Consider the following 23,503-nt stretch of genomic DNA (forward strand, 5'->3'; position numbering starts at 1 on the left):
GCAGAAAGCAAATCAATGTTCACTTTGGACTTTTTTCTTTGTGATATATTTTGTTTGTATCCTACTGTATTGTTTTCACCCATTTAAATGTTCCTGTTTCCTTCTCTCCTCTTCTCTTGGTTACTTTTCTTCCCTTCCCCTGGCTGTATCGCTGTGACACAGAGAGGGAGAGGAGAGGAGGAGGGGAGGGGGGGCTCAGTATAAAACCCTCAGTCTGAGAAAACGCCTCTGCAAACATACCCTGTCTCTCCTCTATATCTGTACTCTCTCTCTTTCTCTTGCGTGCATGCTGTCCTTCACTCCCATGCACACACTTGCTCTCTTCATCCTCTCTTCCTTTTTGCTGCTTCTGCCATCCCTCATTCTCTTCATTACCGAGTGCAACTCTGTGCACCAGACAATGGGATTGACTTTTTGGGAGAGTGTGTGAGCGCGTCGGCATGCATGCGCGCGTGTGTGTGTGAGTGCGTATGTGTGTGAGTGAGTGAGAGTGAGATCGAGCGGATGTGGGATCTGTATGAAAGCTCTTTCCTGCCAGCCCAAAGGATCCAGTGAATCAGCTTAGAAAAGCAGGCAAGAGTGGGTGAGCGTGTACATGTGGGTCTCTTTCACCCTCACACGCTCCTCCACAAGCTTGGGCTCCTAGGGCTTGGCACCTGTCCCTTCTCGGGACCCCCTCACCCTTCTGTCTCTCTTTCTCTCTTTCTGCGGTCTCTTCTTCTCCAGCAGTCACCATTTCGGCTCCCGGCAGACCCACGCTGGCTGCCCAGCCACTCCCGCGCCTCAGCCTGGGCAGGAAGACCCTGGTGGCGGCTGCTGTAGGGGTCATGCTGGTGCTGGTGCTGGTGGTGCTTATCCCCGTGCTGGTCAGCTCCGTGAGCAATGACAACAGCCACTATGAGATGCTGGGCACCTGTCGAATGGTGTGCGATCCATACCAGAACAAGGGCACCACCACGGGCATCGCCAGCACCGGCTCTTCTGTACAGGCCGAGGCCGAGGCTCTGGCCGACCACAGCAACATGCCTCCACCCTCTACGCTCCTCCAGGGGCCACCGGGGAAGCCGGGCCGACCAGGCAAACCCGGACCTCCGGGGCCTCCAGGGGAGCCAGGGCCCCCGGGTCCAATGGGGCCCCCGGGGGACCGGGGGGACAGGGGCCGAAACGGGGTTCTGAGTCTGGGCAATGATGGAGCTATCAGCACAGTTACATACAACACGCACCCACGAGTGGCTTTCTACGCTGGACTCAAAAACCCACACGAGGGCTACGAGATCCTCAAGTTCGACGATGTGGTCACCAACCTCGGCAACAACTATGATGGCACTTCGGGAAAGTTCATCTGCAGCGTGCCCGGCACATACTTCTTTATCTACCACGTTCTGATGAGGGGAGGCGATGGAACCAGCATGTGGGCTGACCTGTGCAAGAACGGACAGGTGAGTTTCAAATTATTTCTATTGAACAAAAGTTGTTTGTGAACTCTGCTGAAAGTGTGTGTGTGTGTGTGTGTGTATATATATATATATATATATATTCTCAGTACGTTTTTTTCGGTTGTGTACTTTTTCCAAGTTTTGTTTTTTGTAAAGTGCATTTCCTCAGCTCGTGTGCTGGTGGTATAGGTTTGAACTGGTATTCGCAAGGCAGATCTAAAATTAATTAAGCTGTTAATAATGACCCCGCAGAGGACAAACAAGACTGTCGTTTCTCTCTCCTCTGCTTTTTTTTCCGCGGGAGACTGGTGGGAGACGCTGTAACATCTGCTGTGAGTTTCTCGTCCCCCCAGAGCATGCGGGTGAAGTTCGCACAGCTGCGGCGCCACATACCCGGCGACAAGACACGCGCAGAATGCGCTTAATGCGCGCTGACATTGTGCGTGTCCCCGTTAACAGAGGACAGAGATTCTCTCTCCCTCTCTCTCTTTTATGGAATTTGTACGACACTTGAAAGTCTGCCGCTTCAAACTTTTATGAAAGTGTGCAGTGCATTTAAAGCGTATAAAGCCTAATTATTTAGGCTGCTATTAGTAATATTTTGAATCTTGGGATTATATTTTTTATGTTGATAGAAGGATGTAGCTTATAATCAGCAATGCAAACGTTGATGTTATTTTTTATTAATTTGATTGAAATTATTACCGATTAAAAAGGCTGTTGTTCGAATCTGTTTGCACAATAACATACTCGTTTACAGGAACTGAAGAAATGCTTCACCACAATTGTGCTATTTTGCCCGTAAATACAGGATCTGTTGTTGTAAGGCTGGTTAATTAGGGGTCGTGAAAGAAAATGCTACAGCATGACAAAATTCGCTAGAGCGTGCCAAATCGTCCAACTTCTTGAACATGTAATCACTGTGCCAGGAAGACACGATTCAGCCACAATCATACCTTATTATCTCAGCTTGTCTCAGGAAACGTCCATTTAATGGCCATTTACTCGCTTTTACTGTCCTTTACTTTGCGTTTGCATGGATGCCTTTTCCTCCGTTCTGTTCGTTTTTTATAGAAGGTTGAGCGACTGTGCTCGAAATATAGTGACAAGTCAAAGCGCAGTCGTGAACAGACAGAAGTGGAACGTTCTTGAAAGATCTGAGACGCTTGCGAGTGTTATTAAAGTTTTGTCGCCACAGTTGTAATTCCTGATGCAGTATTTATTAGCAGACAGTTTTATATTTATTCTGAGCCGTTGGAGTCGTTTGGCACGCGAGACTAACTTTTAGGTGGGAGAAAAGCGCACGTGCAGCGTCATCCACAGAGTTCTGCCGCACGCGCGCAACGGGGGAGCTCATGACAGATGGAATAGAATTATACAGTAGACTTCTGTCTCTTCAGGATCTGGTGATTTAGAACGAGCATTATCATAACCTAAATGTTATATATTTTTCGCCATTTAGAAGTCCATAAGACCAGAACTGATGTTTAAAATCAGTTTCTGCACTCTCAGGAGAAAAAAAAAAGTAATGCATTTGAAACACCTTCGAATGTGCAACTACCACCCTTACATGTTTATTTGAAATGTACTAGGCCAATATATGAAGAGCTCATGTTGGCACTCAAATACATGTTATAATCCTTTAAAGAGAGTCAACTTATGCGCTTTTTAAAAAATGGTTTTCTTTAGCTCAATCACACACTGACAGCATTCATACTTATGCATCCAATCACTCATTTAAAGCGCATTTCGGGTATTCAGTGGGTATACATGGGCGTATTTTATTAAACATATACAAATCTACTAATTAATAAAAGTGTATGACATTTCTGAAGTACAACCTGCGTGTCCACATTCACAATAATTTAAATGAGTAATCAGTGCAATGATGCATTTCAAGTCTTTGTATGCGCATGGCATGTGTCTCTGTTAATAAAGTGCTACTTAAATGTCTCTAATTTGCCTCGGTAACACAGACAAAGCTACCTGTAAAGTATATTTGTCAACATTTATTTTTAACTCTTTCGCTGGAAATGCACCTGCAATTGAAAACGGGGTGAGGAGAGCAGCACCTGGTGGGCGCGTGTGTTTTTAGTCTCTCCGTGGCCTGCAGGTTGGCGCGCGCGCAGGTCACAGTGTTACCGCTGCAACCGAAGCTTGCGCGACACCGCCGATATTTCAGTCAGATAAATACAATTACCGAGGGTTATCCGCCTGCCGCCTCTCGTGGAGGAAACAGTTCAACTCCCATAAAGAAATTGTGACAGAGGAAAGACCGCCAGACGTTTCAAAGATAGCCCAGAGGGTAAGCGGAAGAAATGAAAGATACAATAAAAGGAACTTAAACGGTCACTGTAATATCTGAAACTGAAATATGCTTTTCTTGTCCCCAACATGCCTCTCTCTCTCTCTATCCCTCCCTCCCTCCCTCCCTCAATCTCTACTCACGTTTCACTACCCCTCCTTTTTCTATCTCTTTCTAAACCTTATTTAAAGTTAATCATGTTTTTTATTAGATCAAACCAGGCAGCTAGCAGAAACAGAGTCCTTAAGCGCTGCCTGTCTTTTTATACTCCAGTTGCCATATTAATTTAACTCGTCTGGTCCCATGGTGCCATAACAATAGGCAGATCTCTTTCTCTTAATTGAGACGAACACTTGCTTCTGTTACAAACACGTCTTTGATTTGATTAATCACGTCCTGCTCAGAATCCAGTCCTACTAATCAACTACTGGAAAAGTCTATCAAACGCACGAGACGTATTGCTAAGCTTTGCTTGAAAAAAAGTTTGTCTGCTAACTTGCAATCTTCCCAAGTGCTGTTTTAAGGTTTCTTTGTTTTGCCCGTGCCCTAACTAGATTGCCTAAGCAAAACCATAAAAGAAGTACACTAATGGCAAAGGCGAAAAACTGCTGGGAGCACAGTACAGCATTTATGGAGTGTGTGGAGGAAGAGCATTGGGGAGCGAAGCATATGTTGTCGTAAAGCACCGTCTGTTGAACACAATGGGTCTTGATCTCCAGAGACCCTCCTCACAGACACTTTAGGCAGACATGGGCGATGAGTCTTCCTCCTGAGAGCAAGCTAATCTTTATAAAGTGGTTACCGCCTCACTAATTAAACCGCTATTCCAGATCAGAGAAACTGCAGCAGTGTGTGTGTGTGTGTGTGTGTGTGTGTGTGTGTGGGCAAAGAGGACCGCAGGCGAGCTGCTGTTGGATGTGCTGATTTTGGAGTCTTACATTGTTTAAAGGAAATTTTCACTATTTAACTTTGTTGTAACCGTCTTACATGTGAACGTATGCGAGCGCAGCGTAGTGTTTCTCAGTGGCAGTGATGGAGTGCTAACAGACTTTCAGCTAGTCTGCTGGATCCCAGAGGACTTGCTCTATTCTTCAAGCGGCCACTGACCATACCGTCATACAAACCCACACAGCTGCTGTGCAGGATGTATACAGTACGTGAGTGAATGAGGAAGAACATTTTTGTCTTGCAATCTGTGTGGGAAAACATTAGCACTGCCATACTTTTGTCTGTGTTTAATGGGCTTTATTCACAGGATGCATTTCTTTTCATCCATCTCCACTCCACTCCTTCTGTTTATTTCTTGCCATCTTGACTTTCTTTTCTTAATTTGCCAAATATTTTCTGGAAAAAAACTCGTTTTGCCAGATGGACTTGTACAGATGCCTGTGCATTCCTTTTTGAAACTCCATCGGCTTTACAAGGAATTCCACTTCAAATGTGATAAAGAAGGGGGGTATATGAAAGGCTGTGAAAAGAAAAGGCGTTTGCGACGTGCCAGAGAGTCTTTTTAATCGTAATTAAAAACTTTGAACCGCATCCAGAATGCGCTGGCACCTGTCCTCGTGTTCCTTCTGTTGGTATTGTCATTAATCCACCCAAACCCATTCTGACTTCATTATAAGCAAATGCATCCAGGCACTCTTTGTGTTCCTCAAGAGGCTGCTTCGAGATAATCTTGCTGTCTCAGACCACACTCACACACTCGCAAAAACACTTACACATGCGCAGTCTCGAGTAGTCATCTGAAAATCACCTGTTTGGTTTACAGCTGATTTACAATGTTTTGCAAATGTGTTGAATGGATATTTGACCCCCCAAAAATCTAATTCTGTCATCATTTATTCACCCTTGTGTATCTGTTTGACAATGTCTTTCACAAGAGAATGTATATTAATCAGTATTTTGTTCATTTTATGGATGTCAGAAGGATCCACAAAACAGACACACTGACTTTAAATACACAGAATGAACAAGCATATAAAGGTTCTTCATTTGTATTGATTGTTTTATGATAACCCTTTAACTGCCCCACCAAGAAAAACATTTTTTATTGCATTTCTTAACTCCTAATGTCGCTATAGTTAACACGCTTAATGTGTTTTTTTCAAAACATGCCATTTCTAAAAATATAAAAGTTTCTTCATAAATCAGTTATTAGAAATGAGTTATTAAAACTATTATGTTTAGAAATGTGTTGGAAAAAATGTTCTCTCCGTTAAACAGAATTTAGGGGCAAAAATAAACAGGGGGCTATTAATTCTGACTTCAACTGTACAGTATGTCAGTTCATGGTTAAAGTCCAGGAATTAATACCTATACTATGAAAAATCTAAAAAATATCAAGTGTAAAACCATTTAATTAAAATAAAACATTTTTGAACAATACATCACCTTTATTTTTTGAAGTATGTCATATTCTCATTCAACATTTTTATTTTATTTTTTATAATAAAACCAAAATCAAGTGTAATATTTCAACAGGATTATGTTTGTTTGATTTATTTTTGTAAACCAACAATGCTGTGTAATGTAAACCATTATTTAAAACAGTAATTCTTTAACAGAAATTATTTAACAGTCAACCAATGTGGTCAACCATTTGGTAGAGCATCAACCTTTCCACAAAAGTTTCTGCGCATACTCATAAAAGTGGAAACATGCTCTTTAGATGATTTAAATGTTCTTCTTGTTTGGGAACTGTTGACTTACAGAAAATGCTATTTTACATTAAGTAAATAGCCCCCCCCCCCCCCCAAAAAAAAAAAAACAAACAAAAAAAAAACAAAGTTACATTATTAAAATGTTTTTTACATAAAGAACAAAATTGTTTGAGGAACCAAAAGGGTCCTGGCATGACTTAAAAACAGTGAACCTTTCGTTGAAATCTTTCTTTTTTAAAGTTCCCAACAAATCAAAACTAACAATATGATTTTGTTAGCTCACATTGCTAGTTTTGTGGTGAATAATTTATCTGTGCATGTCGTAAAAAAAAAAAAAAGTTTGCCCCTCTAATCTTGTAATCTGTAAAAGCACTTCCTATTTGTTTTCAGTTTTATTCTCAGATTTGACATGATTTTGAGGTAATGGGTGTGGATAAAATACTAAACCACGCTGGTTCAACTGTTTTTAACAGCAAACAGAAATGGTGAGCAGGAGGAGTTGTTTAGGTTGTGATTGCTCTTCTAAAACCTCATTCCCGATCTTTCAGAATGAAATGTGTTTTGTCAAGTGGTGCACTCCTGCTGTATAATACACCCGCTCTGAAATGTGCATTTAATAACTGAATTTAATAAAATTCAGTTATTAAAACTGAACTGAACTTAAACACTAAAACCTGAACCACACTGTTCAAGTTACTGAACCACACTTTTCCAGTTACTATGACCATTTATGTGAAGCTGCTTTGACACAATCTACATTGTAAAAGCACTATACAAATAAAGCTGAATTGAATTGAATAAAAAAATAATAATAATAATAATTTAATAATAAAGTTAGGACACTAATGAGAGTGAATGTAAGTTTCATAAATGAAACGCTTCCTTTGCAGAAAAAAAAAAAATAGATTGATTATTAAATCCAATACCGATGAGATGAAGTAAATTGTTTGATGTGTGGTTTAGTTTAAAACAGCAACAACAATTTTATGTGCTCCATGTAGGCTAAATGTCTGTTTAAAACCCACCAAAAAGGCTAATTTTAGGCTACACTACAGTCAATATTATTATTTTAGATTTATTTGTAAACCTAGGGAATTTTAAAATGCATTTCACTTCTTGTCCTTGCTTTATCCATCAAAATAATCATAATTTTACATTTTAATCAATTATGGCCTCTGATTTTTGTTTTAAATGTACAGTTGAAGTTGCAACCCTTATTTCTTATTCCTTGTTCATTTAAAATTCAGTTTTAGAAAAGAAACAATCGCTGCTTTCAGTTTCATCAGGACTTTAAGAGTACACAGCAAAATATGAATAATAATAATAAAAAAAATTAAGTGTGCACAGCAACATGAGTACAAGCAAATTGCTTTTGTATTCACTCACTCCATCTTTAATGTCTTTGGACATATTGTATGCTTCAGGGCAATTGTGTTAACATGTATAAAATTTGCAAATATAATTAATATGACTAAGCGCAATGTGTTCAATATAATAGACATGTACAGTATGTGTGTGTAGGGGGGTGGGGGGAGAACATCACCATCTGGAACAGCAAAAAAAAAAAAAAAACTTCCAAAAAAACATGTTTTTAATTACAGAGTTATTAGAGTCAAACAAATTACTCATGTTTAATTACACGCCGTACATAAATGCAAGTGTTGTTCATTGGTATTTGGGCGAGGAGAGGGACAAGCAACACACTTCCACAGCGAAAACATCCCCCGGATCAATACTACTTTTGCAGGAAACAAGAGAAAAGAACATACAGTATAGCGTGTGCGATCATTACTTTAGTTAAATTATACAAAATCTTTCACTTGTCTTCAAAGTCACCCAACTAACTTGTTATCCTCGAAATGATCTCCTGAAAAACAAAAGAAAAAACAAAACTCCAGTATCTTTTAACAAGTCCAATAAGCGGTCCTCTTCAATAACAGCTTGTTAATTTGCATCAGTGTCGGTGGTGTACTTGTGATATAGTCAAACACTCTTATCCTGCTCTCCACTCTTCTAATCAGCTGTTGAGGCGCAGGGGCGGCGCCTTTGCCCCTGATGTGATGTCTAATTGGACACTAAATTTGCCACCCAGTGGAGCAGAACATTAAAACCACTCTAATTGGGTGCTGTAGGGTTATTAGCACTGGATTTGTCTGCGTACCGAAGAAATGCCACACGTGTCAGATGTGTCTGGGCGAGATGGAACAAAAGCTGCGGAGGAATCCATCATTTATTTATAGTCGACGGAACTACGCTTTTAAAGCAGCGTCCTTTCTGCACCTCAGCCCTATCAGTCAAATATCCAGCCCGGAGAGACTTCAGTGATACTGTTGGGAGCGCGATTGTTGAATGCATGCACTAAAATAGCTGCGCCTCCTTGTGTGAGTGACTGTGGCCGGGATGGTGACTCAGGAGGGGGACCCTCTTTCTCTTTTAATGAGCACAAGTCAACACTGATACCCAAAGCCCTTCACCATACACACACACACACACACACAGTCATGCTCTCTCGGGGAATAACAACTTGCCCTTCGGCAAAGATCCTCTGTAAACATCTAGATGATGCTTTCAAACGACTCTGCTATGTTCTCCCTCACTCGGCCCACTTACTCGGTCGAATTAGTCAGTGCCGTATATGTGCGTGTTTAACACCTCGATCACCTCGGAAAATAAACAACGGCTACTGTAAGATAACAGCTCTCCGCCCGCCGCCATATGATGAATAGGGCAATTCATGAAAAATGTATGCTGCAGCAGAAATCATGCGTTTCTCCCTCACTCCCTCTCCTCATCTTTCTCCCCCTTCGCTCTCCCCCAAGACCAGAATTACTGCACTCTCCTCATTATGGAGCTGAGAGGAGGTGAGGATACTCTATCAGCCGATGTAATGCTTTATAATGCAGTGGGATGTTTCATTATGCAGTTGCGCTCTTCTTTGCATAGAGGTCAGGTCACTGTGTCGCTTCAGAGGGCACTTCATCTTTAGGGGGATCCGCCAGCAGTGCTTTGTGGGAAATTGGAAATATGGGAATAATTACTGGTTTAAGTGGGAGGCCACTGTAGTTTGAGAATGGTGTTTTTTTAAACAAGCCAATTAAAATGTATGTGTTTGTCAGTTATAACTTTTAGTTTGTGGCTTGTGTTTAAATTAATGTTTTCTAAAGAAAAGGAGTGCACTCAATGAATCAAACTTTGAGTATTCAGTTTTTTAATTGGTAAAAATTTAGCTGAGAAGAGCTAAGTACTAAGACAAGTTTCCATACATGATGTGTAAAAGTACAGTTGAAATCAGAATTAATACACCTCCGTTAATTTTTTTTTTTCATTTTTAAATATTTCCCAAATTATGTCTAACAGAGCAAAACATTTTCACAGTATGCCTGATGATATTTTTTTAATAATAAGAAAATAAGAAAAGTCTTATTTGCTTTATTTTGGCTAGAATAAAAGCAGTTTTTAAGTTTTAAGCATATATTTTTTTCGCTAGTCTACAGAGCAAACCATCGTTATACAATGACTTGCCTAATTACCATAACCTGCCTAGTTAATCTAGTTAAGCTTTTAAATGTCACTTTAAGCTGTATCGAAGTGTCTTGAAAAATATCTAGTCAAATATTATTCACTGTCATTATGGCAAAGATGAAATAAATTTGATATTAGAAATGAGGGTCCCACTTTATATTAAGTGTCCTTAACTACTATGTACTTACATCAAAAAATAAATACAATGTACTTACTGTGTTTATTATGTATTTGAGAACACGTGGTGCTTTTGAGTTGGAATAGAGGTTTGGTGGTATGGGTGGTTTAAGGGTGGGTTAAGGTGTAAGGGATGGTCAACAGTGTATTTACAAATGTAGTTACAAAAGTTAAATACAAATGTAATTACATACATGTATTTTATCAAGCATAAGTACACAGTAAATACATGTATTTACACAATAAGTGCATTGTAACAAACTATTAATTCCTGTGTAAGTACATATTAGTTAAGGCCACTTAATATAAAGTGGGACCGAAATGAGTTACTAAAACTTTTATGTTTAGAAATGTGTTTGAAAAATTCTCCCTCCGTTAAACAGAAATTGGGGAAAAATAAACGGGGGCTAATAATTTAGAGGGTTTAATAATTCTGACTTCAATTGTAGGTACATATTTTGCACATACAGTATAGTAGACCATTTATAATATGTCCGAATATCAAAATGGGTTAAAAATGCATCTAATTATCATTCCATATTAAGAGTAAAACATCTGACAGAAATTACACATACTAAATATGAAATTAGCATGTTTGTGCATTTTTCATAAAAAACAGACAATCTTTCTACAACATTTTTGATTAACCTTTTTTTTTTTTTACTTTAGCAGCAATCTGCAAAGTGTTTACTTTAAAGTACTTAAGGTTAACTTTTTTAGCACAAATGATTAAAAGGTCATTAATTGATTATAAATACAAAAACGTAGGTTATTCCCAAAATAGGAAGCAAAAAAATTGTAATACTGTAATCACAAAAAAGTAATTAAAGATTAATTTTCTATAGATCACTTACTTTCTATAGATCACTTTTAAATAAAAATTATTTAAATTTAAATAAAACTGTACGTACTCTCACTAAAATATTTAATGACAGTTTATCACCACTGCATTGTTTCCTGCTTAAGCCTCCAGTGTCATCCTACCTTCTTCGACGACAAATGCCTTTGCTATACCCAGGCGTAAAACTAAACGTCATGAACTCTCCTTTATTCCTCATGCTCTAAAATTGTTGTAGAGAAAACTTATCATTTAAAGTGTTTGATGTTTTTCATTTATTTCTTTTTACTTTGTTTGTTTATCATGTTATTTACTAGAATTTGTATTTGTCAAATATTGTTTTGAGAGTGTTAGACGCATTTCATGAAATTGTGCTGCATTAGTCTGTCCTGTCAAATTTTAAATAAACAAAACTAATCTGTAACACATTTTGGCGCAACTGACACAACAAATATAATCCTAAACAGAGTCTAAAATCACCAAAACTTTGACAATGGGTGGGCTTATAAAAGGCTACAAAAAACATAGTTTAGTTCCAAAAATAGGAAGCAATAATGATACAATACTGTAATCTCAAATACCAAAAAAAAAATTTAATTTTTAGATAACATTTAGATAACAAATATTTCATTATGAGACATTTTTTCTATTAATTTTCTACAGATCATGCACAGAGGCGTATTTAAATAAAAATTTGTTTTTTTCTTTAAACTGTAACACAGTTTGGTGCAACTGACACAACATAAAATAGGTAATACATTTATTTTAATGGTCCATTTGAGTATTAATATACTGTCTGCTTATTATGTTGATACTGCTCCTTCAACAGACATTTAACTGACTATAAGAAACTTTGCAAGTACATGTAGGCTTACACTAACTCTGACCCTAACTCAAACCAACCTACTTGTAATCTAATGAGAATTAGTTAGCATGTAGATGCAATGTAACTTAAATTCAACAAATGAACCATCAAAATAAAGTGTGACCCAAAAATAACCCTAAACAGAGTGTAAAATCACCAAAACTTTAAGAGATTCATAATAGATGGGCTTAAACATATTAGGCTACAGTTCCTGGCTGTTTTGGCACAGACTTTTATTTTAAAAAATGATGCAAAAATGTATTTTCCAAGCAGTTTAAAAATTCTCAGAAAATCGTTTTCCCCCCAGAAGTGTTTATGTTTTTGCGGGGGCTAGTTTGTCAACTGTCTCCCTCGACTTTGTCTACTTGAACTGTGCATGAATCAGCCTGCTTAAATTTCTTAGAGATGCATAAGTGTGAGTAACTGATGGAAAGCTGCTCTGGCATTTGCTGATGGCTGCTGGCATCCTGTTTTCTAGCCAGCTGGCCCTCGTCTATCATCATGGCCATCAGCAGACCACATTATTATTTAAACTTCTTCTCGGTAATAACTTAATTAGCAGCACTTCAGAAGTTTCCTAAAAACCCTTGTCTTCCACCTTTACTTATCGTTCATTCTCAACACCCCCAAATAAAACACCACCGTCCTTTCTCCTCAAACAGCTTTAATCGTCATTTAAACATCATATCAGTGTTATTTAACTATTCCTGAAGTTCGCTGACTAGACAAAGAGCAGCTGGGCAGATTAATCTCTGCGACAGATGGAAATGAAAGTGTGGCACCTTCACTTTTGTTCTCCACAACTTATCTCCTACTTAATCAGGTTTGCTTTGCTAATAAACCCAAGTGAAAAAGGAGCACACGGAGGTCTCTAATGTCCTCAGGAATTTCGCATGAGCGGAGAGCATCTGGCTGGCTTTCGTCCACAGGGGGGATTTTTTTTTATCTGAGCTCCGTATGAAGTGCTTCTCTAAGCCTCAATCAGAAATGCAGCTCACGGTCCACCTTTTAAGTATAATTAGAGACAGGCGCTTGCTTTAATTCATCCACACTACCAATAACCCACTAAGAGCCTGTAATGGGGCTACAGAAGTCAAATGGTGTCAGTCACTACTAAAAAAAAAAAAGATAAAAAGCAAGAAAGATGGAGGGAACGAGGGGACATGGAGACGGCAGGATATGTCCATCAGGATTAAGGTCACTTTTCATAGATGAAATGTTTGGTATCGTTCAGAGACAGATCAGTCTCCGGCTGGGAGACACTGCTGACATCTGTAAGAATATCCACTGGCTACTACTGAGTTTCAGTCACGGCGCGCTTAATCTCTCCATTGACTGTATTAAGAAACTGATCCAGGAATTTCAAAGGATGAGTTGTTGCTGTGGTTTGTGGCTGAAATATAAGGCTGCATGTTGGTTTTAAGGATACTGACAATTTATAGTCAAACTATATAGATGCATTGCGGTTGTGCTTGATTTTGCCTCATTACTCAAATAACAATCTAGAGTTTTACAGGGTTCATACACATATTTACTACTAAAATTCAATGACTTTTCATAATTTTTCCAGGACTTTCAAGTACGTTTTCACGACCTAATGTTTCATGTAATGTTTGCGTATACTTAGTTAATAAAAAAAAAAGAAAATGCACATTCAACTTATTACAACATATCATAAAACATGCAACAATCTATCTAGTTTAAATAAACCTTTATATCTAAGTAAAATTGGTTTAGATAATGCTCACACAGAACTAATAATGTGAGAGCAAGTGTTTGGTCATGGACAGAAAAGTAGTAAAGACAACTAACCCATATTTAAGTATAGAGACATTTGTTAAACTAATTTCCATTACTTTTCCAAAACTTTGTTTTTCAGATTTTCCAAAACTTTTCCAGGCCTGGAAAATACCATTTCAAAATTCCATGACTTTTTCAGGTTTTTCATGACCATATGAACCCTGGTATTAAAATAAAGTTGTATTGTTTGTGTTTTAGCACAGATGTTTGATTTAAGGTTCAAATGTTAAAGGAATGGCTCCGTTTTCTCACTTTTCACTTGTAGCAAACCAGTTTGACTTTCCTTTTTCCTGTTGAACAGAAAAGAAGCTATCAAGAGAAATGTTAGGAACCTGTAACTACCAACTTCTATTGTAGTTCCACTTGATAGTGAGTAAATAGTGAGAAAATTCCTATTAAATTGTGTAAACTGTTCATTAAAGTTACAATTTATGGTGGCAATTCTATTTTTACACATCAAGTAATAGTAATTAAGATCATATACATACCAGATGGTTAGCTTTAGGGGTATGTTTGGTATAGGATGAGTTTTATGGAATGTGTTATATTATAATTTAAGTATATTCTGCATAATTTACTATTATTGCTACAAAACTGTAAATGCATTTGTGAATACTGTATTTGTAAATAAAAATAGCTATGCATTTAAATAGTTTAAATACCTGAATATCACCCAGAATGCATATAGAATCCTACTTATTCAAATGGAGGAATAAATTCAATGTTACTTTGTCTTGTAAAAAGACCCAGACAGAATCTGCGGATATTTTTAGCTATTTCTGCGCATAATTTTGTAAAAAAAATCTGCAGGTGTATGTGGAATTAATTTAGGAGTATCATTACGAAAAACTTAATATATAAAACAAACAACAATACCTTTTTAACTTTTATTGAATGTTTACAATGCAAATCCAATTAGATCCACTTATTGGTACTTATTATTGGTAAATAAAGCAAGTTTCTCATATAATATTTCTACCAAAAGACAGAAAGTATTACTTTAGTCAGTAATTAGCCAGTAATATGACTGAAATAAATTTAAAAACTGAATAAATACACATTTACACACATTTCATTTTAGGAACTAAAAAGACTCGATGGGCTTAAAATCTGCGGAATAATTTAAGTACTTCTGCGCCCGCAGATTCCGTGTGGGCCTAGTAGTATCTACATACATGTTTAGGCATTTAGGTCAGTGATTAGTCACAAACATCATGCAGATTTCAGAGAGACAGGTCATGGGTTGAAAGTCGCATAGCTCCTCCATGATGAAGTTTATAAACACATGACATGTATGTGCTCTGAGCACACACCGACTGTTTTCCAAACAGGGACAAACAGATGTGTGTCAGAGCGGGGCCGGCGGTTTCTGTCTGTTTGAAATGCTAAATGCAGGCTGTTTGTCCCCCTAACCCAGCCCTACAGCCCAGCGATGTCTTTGGACTTACATTCTTTGACTTTGCCCAAGTTTACTGCCTCCCTCCCCCATCTGTTCCCCACAGACCGGTTTTCCTGCTATTTCACTCCATGGTGAAGGAACATTCTGGGTTGAATATTTTGTGTGTACTGTATATTATAGTAAATGTGTTGTTATGCTGATTATCACTAAATATCATTAACTCAATCTGATCAACAATTATTGATATTATTTAGTTTTTTTAAAAAATGTTTAAAATTGCATTAAATAGGTTAATAAAAAATATGACATAATAAAGATTTTCTTAGTATTGTTGATTCACAGTACAAAAATGAATTACTTGGTTAAAGGTATAGTTCACCCAAAAATGAAAATTTTGCCATTGTTTACTCATCCTTGATCAGTCGACTTTTTTTCAGTTGAACACAAAACAAGGTATGTTGAATAAAGCTGAAACCCTGTGACCATTGACTTACTGTATCTAGTAGGAAAAACACGTAATATAGAAGTTAATAGTTACAGGTTTCCAACATTCTTCAAAACATCTTTCTTTTGTGCTCAATAGAACATAAAACCTAAATTGGTTTTGTACGAGTAAAGGGTGAGTGTAAGTTAACAGAATTTTCAGTTTTGGATGAACTATGGCTATCAATAACGACACTGTACCTTTACTTTTCTTCAGCGAATGAAAGGCTATCTTTAAAATCTGCCATGGGGTATAAATAATTAATCTTCCTATTTTTCCCAGAAAAAAAAGACATTATATTTGATGTTATTTTGCTTTTCAATTAAGCACTTTTACTTTTTATTTTACCAAATAAATAAACAGAGCCCATAGTAAAAATGACCAGAATATTCCTTTAAATCTCAATGTTTATTGCATCGACTGTCTTTGTTAATAAATTAGTTTAGGTTTACACAGATTCTCTAAGGGCATCATAAAGTAAGGATTTACTTTGGTCCTATAAGAGGCAATTGATATATCCTTCATTCTATTTGATTTCTGTTTACACAGAGCTTGATATGCCTTGTGGTGTCTCCTCATTGCTTTGAATATCATTTAAATTCATAATGACTTTACCAGTAAAATCAGTTTTACAGTAATGTCAGTCAGAGCAGTTATTGTCAGTTAAAAAAGCTTTGATTTGGAACTCAGTTTAATTGCATTTTAATTACCCTGAAATGATGTCCAAAACACAGCCAACAACGAAAGTCCAACCTCCCAGAGGAGACAAATGAGAAAAAAAAAATTAAAACATGTTTCATGAAAATCCTCTCCAACAAATCCCACATGCTCCCAGGGCACTAAGAGCTCACCCTTTAATAAGGCTGCTGTGCAGGCTGTGTGTGCTAAAGGCGGATTATTTGATATTAATATGCATCGGACGATCGTCACCATGGATTCAGAATAGCAGACTTTGTTTGCACATCGATATTAGACTCACCAGATTTAATCAAGTAGGTAAACAATGAATAGAAAAAAGATAGAGAATAAAAAAAGGCAGAGAGAGCAACACAGTCATCTGGGTTGAGTGATGGGCAGGTCCTCTTCCGTTTGACCGACAGAGGCTTTATACAACAACAAACCACCATAGGAGTTCTACAGCTGCTTTATTGCACTGAATGTGCCATCCAAAGCAAGCTTTACCTCTGAACACACATAATAACCTCATTTTCACAGCAGTGCAATAAAAGCAGCAATGTGGGTTCACTAAAGAATCTAAAACCTGTTCTTTTTTTGTTTTGTTGTTGTATTTAGTTAAATATCAGACTTTTTTCCTCCAATACCCAGTAAACAATGTAAGATTTTAGGTGATCTCAGATGAAAGATGACCGACCTGACACAACTGTGGTGACTCTTTTGTTCTCTGCTTACACTGTAAATAAATGTTTGGTTTCTTAATGTAAGATGTTTTCATTAAAATATCCAAAAGCCTTAATTATTTAAATTATCCAAATCCAGAGAAACAATCAATTTAACAAGTCACACAGACCATTACTGAATAGCCAGGCTAATGACATCACATATACTTGATTTCCAGTTGGTTTTATAGAAAACATGAAAACACCAAATACGCTCTACTATGTTGTGTGTTTATTTAGACTGCACAAAGCAGCATTATAACTTTAAAAAAGAATGACCTTTTAACATTAAACTGTAACTTCAAAATGCAAGACACTGATGCAGAATGTGATGGCTGGCTGATGAGGTATTTGCCCCACCCCTTCTCAACTGTGATTAGACGACTTGATAAAAAGTGATAGCAAAAAGCAGTGCTTTTCACACAACACTTAACTTTGACAATCAAAATAAAAAGGCAACTACATAAGTGAAATATTCCTGTATGGTCAGCACACATTTTCATACTGCTGCCATTCTAAAATATGCAGAGGTTTCCTTTGTGTATGTATGGAACAATGCTAAATTTAGATTATAATGCTTTGATGGACACACAGGATAAAGAACCTTTCATCTGATGGAAAGTTTCCATAAATTTTAACCAACTTTCATGGAAACATCAATGCCAATAAAGAGTCTTTAATTTAAACTCTTTCACTGCCATTTACAAGACTTTACCTTAATTTATGACATTTTCTTGCCACTGACTGATATTTCTGTCAATCCACATTTTCACTGTTATATGGTAGAGGGTGCTATAAAACACTACATTATTTTTATTATAAAGAGAGAAAATAAGCAGTTCACACACATACCATGTACTTATTAACAATTCAGAAGCATAAAAATACCACGGCCAAATAAATAAATTTAAATTAATTATAAAAAATAAAATTGAGGCACTGTCATGACTGTTTACTGTGAGATTTTGGAGCACTGATTTACTCTATACGATTCTAATCGAGTCCACACATCTTGAGTAATGCTTTTTTTCTCATCAACATTTTTAATCAAGTTTTAATAAAAATAAAATTAAAAAATAATAACTAAGCTAGAATTAAACTTTTTTTTAAAAGCCTAGACTTTATTCAAATACAGGATTTGTACAAAAATATAATTCCAGAGAAAACTTTGTGAGATTGATTAAATATTAGGTTTCTATATTGATTAAAAATGGTTACGATTAAGGGTTTAAGATACTCAATTTAAAGGAGATACTTCACCAAAAAATTGAAAATTGTCATCATTTACTCATACAGTATGTTTACTTGTATGTTTATTCATGTTTGCTAATATGTCAACATATTTTCATTAGCAGTTTTTTTTTTTACCTGTAATCACTGACTTCCATGATATTCATTTTACCTCCAATAGTTATATTTCCATAAAAAGACGTGAATTAAATGTATGTGTAAATCAGGGATATTGAATAAAAGACGTGCAAAAAAAGCATCATTGCTATTCGATGAGTAAAAGTGAACAAAAATGTCATCCAACCATCAGTCTAATTATCAAAGTGAACAAGCACATCTTGGCGTTTCCATCAACCGTTTTTATAGCATGTCCAAAAAGTGCAGCTAGTGAATGTCAATGATTATACATTTTCAATATTTTTCAAAATAACTGATTTAATAATTAAATTCTCATTTTTGAATTGACATTTTTAAGTCAACTATCCATTTAAAGACACAATATTATCTGAAAATATTTCCATTCCATATGACTTTTAAAGCACAGAGGCAATTTAAAGCAACAGCATTATAACAACTTTATTACCTGAAACACAACATGTGTAAAACACAAACTCAGAATACAAGCCCCTTTATTTCTTAATTCTGATTTAAACCTTTTAATTAAACTCAGTAGGTCAAAGCAAAATGTCACTTTTTACACTATTGATTATATTATTAGGGAATGTTGTTTGATGAATCAACAAATTCCAACTCTTCACCTTTATTTAAAATGAATTGAAAAAAGGCATTTTGTAAAAATGTCAAGCTGAATATTCATGCACATCTTCTCACTCTCATCTTCTGATTATACTTGATATACAGACTCAAAAACAGCATATACTACAGTATACCATTAACAAGGCAATTCACAGTTTTAGGGTGGCAGACAAAACTATAAGAATTATGTAATGTTAAGAAGATCCTGCTAATCTTTTGAAACCTGTAGATGATGGCAGACGTCTAATGTAAATAACCTTTCTAAATCAAGTAATATTGTAATATGATTAAATATATTTAAAAATGTATAGTTAAAATACTCAGAAAGGATAAAAAGGGGAAAAATACTTTAAGAATTATGTAAAGTAAGCACAGTGTTGCTATAGTGTCTTTTAGACAGTTTTGGCAGAAGAATTAATTAAATATTAATTATAAAAATAATTAATTTAATCAACAATGAAGGGCTTAAAAAGGGATTTGGAACAAACAGAAATAATTAAGATAATAAAAAATACAAGGATGCTTCCAAGAAGTGAAATGTGGCAGTGAAGATGGTGGACAGATGGTCAGAGAGTCCATGTTTATTCGTCTCTCTCATGCCCTTCTCATCTACATCTCCACACGCTCCCCTTACCTGAGCTATCAATCGTCTGCTATCAGACCTCAAGACATAGACAGGGATGGAAACAGAAATTAGAAAGAAAAAAATTTAATTTATGAGGGGAAATGAAAGAACCCAAAGTTCCGTGATAACTAAGAAAACAAATCGAATGGAAGAAAGTCAAGACACGCAAGTGAAGAGATTTATAAAAGGGACTTGATATATGATAAGAGAAACTCAAGTATATAAGAAAATCTTTCTTTGCTGAGAGGAGAGATACTAACCACACCAAATAGACAGTACTTGCAAAATGTATTTGGAAAGTTTAAGTGCATTTAAATAAATGAATTCCACTTGATTATTTGACAAAATGCCAAACAGAAGGCAATTTAGCATTTGTTATCTTTGATTATACACTCAGAAATAAAATTGTCACTGGGGTGGTACCTTTTTGAAAGGTACATATTTGTACCTAAAGACTCCTTATTAATCCTTTAAGAGTACATATTAGTACCTAAAAAGTACAAAAGTGTACCTCTTGAAATTTGTAGGTAGTAATATATACCTTTGAGTTACCAAAATATACCCTTTAAGTTCAAATATGTACCATTTAAAAAGGTACCACCCTAGCGACAGCTCCTGTACCTTTATTTCTGAGAGTGTAGTTTGTTTTTGATTTTAAGGGTAGGGACACTGGACATTTTTTTTTTTAAATTTCATATTATCAAAAAAGCATTTATATTATAGATATTCCTCTGGTGCCTACATAATTTAAATAGACGGTGAAAACTGTCATGAAGCAAAAAAGGACACAAGCAACATGCTGACTGATGGGACAGGGTATAAGTTAATTTTTATATAAAAAAAGTTTGGGGTTTCAAATTATGAAAGTTTTATTTAAAAATAGTAGCACTTGCCTTAAATGAATCTAAAGCACACTTGCAAAGTAATAAAGAATAAAGTAAACATACAAAAACATCCAATGGTAAATTGAAGTCAAGGAAATTAATTATGTCTTAAAACTTATTCAGTGTTTCAACTGTGGCGAAAACAATAATAAAAGCTTATAAAGATTAAACCCCTTTATGTACCTCAGAAGGCACTCAATGTCCATAAACAATAAAAATATAATCTAGACAGAAGTATCTAGTGGTGAAATATCTAACCAATTCAATGCGTGTTCAATAAAAAGGTCAGAAGAGTGTTGTCTTTAATGCCAAACATATTAGTAATATGTTAGATACAACTGAATAATTTGATAACAGAGCCCTATGTGGCGTTACACCAATTCAATGCAAGAATTACATTCAGAAGGTATGCAACAATTCTACATTTTCCTGACTCCAGTATTTGTACACATCTTATCTTAAAAGGTGGATTTTTGGTGGAATTTGTCACTTGTCAATCATTCTGCAGTCCTTTGGCACCCAAACATACTTCCTTTTTCTGCAACCCTTCTCTGAATATCAAAACTGAACAGTTTTGAGGCTCAAATGACCCCATTATAATTTGCATCTATAGTAAAACCTTGCAAACATTTAGCTCTTAGAGACTTTAGGCGCATTTCACTTCCCTGCTCTACAGAGAGCCTTAAACAAGAAGTGAAAGTAATTTTTGTTGGCAGCTGCCTCACCTTATGCAAACATGCTTAATTAGCCTATCACACTTAGAGAAGAAGTTTGGTTAATCTACAGTTGAAGTGAATTATTAAATCCCCTTTGAATTTTTTTTCTTTTCTTAAATATTTCCCAAGTGATGTTTAACAAAGTAAGGAAATTTTCATAGTATGTCTGATAATGTGTTTTCTTCAGGAGAAAATCTTATTTGTTTTATTTCTGCAAGAAAAAAAAAAAGCAGTTTTTAATTTTTTAAAAACCATTTTAAGGTCAAAACTATTAGCCCCTTTAAGCTATATATATTTTTTATAGGTTACACTACAAACCATCTTTATACAATACTTGCCCTAACCTGCCTAATTAACCTAGTTAAGCCTTTGTCAATTTAAACTGTATAGAAGTGTCTTGAAAAACATCTAGAAAATTATTATTTACTGTCATCATGGCAAAGATAAAATAAATCAGTTATTAGAAATGATGAGTTACTAAAACTATTATGTTTAGAAATGTGTTGAAGAAATCTTCTCTCTATTAAACAGAAATTGGGGGGAAAAAACGGGGGCTAATAATTCAGGGGTTTAATAATTCTGACTTCAACTGTATCTCTAGGCAATACATATATTTAATAAGAGTAAAAGAGATTTAAAAGCAATAAAAATCAATCCCTTTTCCCAACAGTAGTGAAATGAATTAATGATACAATATATTTATTAAAGTTATGTAACTAATATTAGTATTAATATTATTGTTATTACAATACAGTTTTATATAGAAATGTGTTATTAGTATTAATGTTTAATAAAAAGGCTCCCTGAAAAATTAGCAACATTTGTGTATGTGTGTGTGTGTGTGTTTTTTTTTTTTTTTTTAATTAACACGTAGTATCATGGGTGTGAGTCGCTTTGGACAAAAGTGTCTACTAAATGCATAAATGTAGTAGAACTGCGGCCAATTTAGCTGAATAACAAATATGAATAATTATTCCCAGCAGGAATAATTCTCAAAAGTTGGCAACCTGTTTAAAATTAATTTGAGCTTTAGATATCTTGAACAACTTCAGAAAAAGGCACTATACAGTAAGTTAGATCCAGTTACAATACAGGAATTTAGAGCAAATGAGCGAAGTTAGATAAAGAGTAATCAACAATCAATGCATTTATCTTTGCTTTTGATGACAGGTTAGGGTTATAAACTAGTTTTATGTCATGGGCTATAGATCCCTTGAATTAAAAACAGCACATGCACTCACAATGAAGTAAAATCTTCATCCTTTAGAATCTATTGCTGGTTCACCTTTTGAGATTAATAGTGTAATTAATAGTATTCACATTCAACTCGTAAATAACTGGCTTCAGTTACCCTAATGCCCCTAAACCTCACTCCCATCTGGGTCACGGCACCAATATAGTCTACAGTTCTACTTGACACTAAAAAAACAAACAAAAAATACTTTTTGTTTGTTTAAACAACTAATTAATTTTAAGCTAAATATACTAGTTGTGTATTTCAAACAACATGTTTAGAGCTCCCGTAAATTAAAATAAAACATTTTAGATGTTAGCTTCAGTCTCTTAGTTTTAAGGATGTCTGTAAGCTAGTGTGCTTCAAAACAGTGACAAAATTTATGTTTAGAAAATTTAAAACTGATATAAACTTCCAAAGCTTGCAGTATATCACTTCTACCTAAATGTATAAACGATTTTTTATGTCACCTCATACTTTATTTTCTCAGCAAATCTTAACCAATCAAAAGCTCTCTATTGTCTGACATGCCCTGCCCCCTCCAAGATGCCTCTCATTTTTTTTTCACTTGATGCACTTGATCAGAACCACTCTCACTGGCAGAGCTGTAATAAAAACTAAATGTCTTTGGCTGTATTTTATAAAGGGGAGGGCCTACTTTATGTCTCACAATGAGATTATGCCAAACATCAAATATAAAATTCACATTTCAAAGCACTTCACGAGACCTTTAAGTTGAGATAGAATTGACTGCAAATGAATTATCAGTTGTTTAATATTAAGCAATGGTTTTATTTATTTGTTAAAACACATAAACAAGATTGTCTTTAAATGACCAAGCAGTAAAAAACAAGAGCTTCAATCATCCAGCTAGCAACAGCACACATGTAAGTTAACATAGCCAACAGAAAGACTACCACTGCAACAACAACTTTTTAAAGCATGCTATGCACTGTAAAACCCTACAGTCAACTTTATCAAATGAAATGAGTGTAGTTATCTACATTATCTACATTTATCTATATTGAGCTTAGTCTTGAAGGTAATGAGTTTATTAAATCTCTCATTACTTCAACTTAAATGGAGTAAGTTCACAGTACTCATCAGGATTAGTTTTTGAACTTAAATGGTTTGTTGCAATCGGTTTCCTCAAACGGTTTGAGTTGCCTTAA

General features: G+C 35.7%; 1 protein-coding gene across 2 annotated transcripts in view; it reads left to right on the forward strand.

Moving 5' to 3' along the window:
- Positions 1-230: 230 nt before the first annotated feature.
- The window catches only part of c1ql1l2 (complement component 1, q subcomponent-like 1-like 2), a 38,858-nt gene continuing 15,585 nt past the window's right edge, over positions 231-23,503 (forward strand). For both annotated transcript variants that reach the window (XR_015480896.1, XM_087244690.1), the window contains exon 1: positions 231-1,439. Coding sequence is in view for 1 of the 2 variants with exons in the window: in XM_087244690.1 (XP_087100816.1) it covers positions 828-1,439 (612 nt within the window). In the remaining variant the exon portion in view is untranslated. The remainder of the gene's footprint in view (positions 1,440-23,503) is intronic.

The sequence above is a fragment of the Danio rerio genome, chromosome 3 (assembly GCF_052040795.2).
Source record: "Danio rerio strain M-AB ecotype USA chromosome 3, GRCz13ab, whole genome shotgun sequence".
Classification (NCBI taxonomy): Eukaryota; Metazoa; Chordata; class Actinopteri; order Cypriniformes; family Danionidae; genus Danio; species Danio rerio.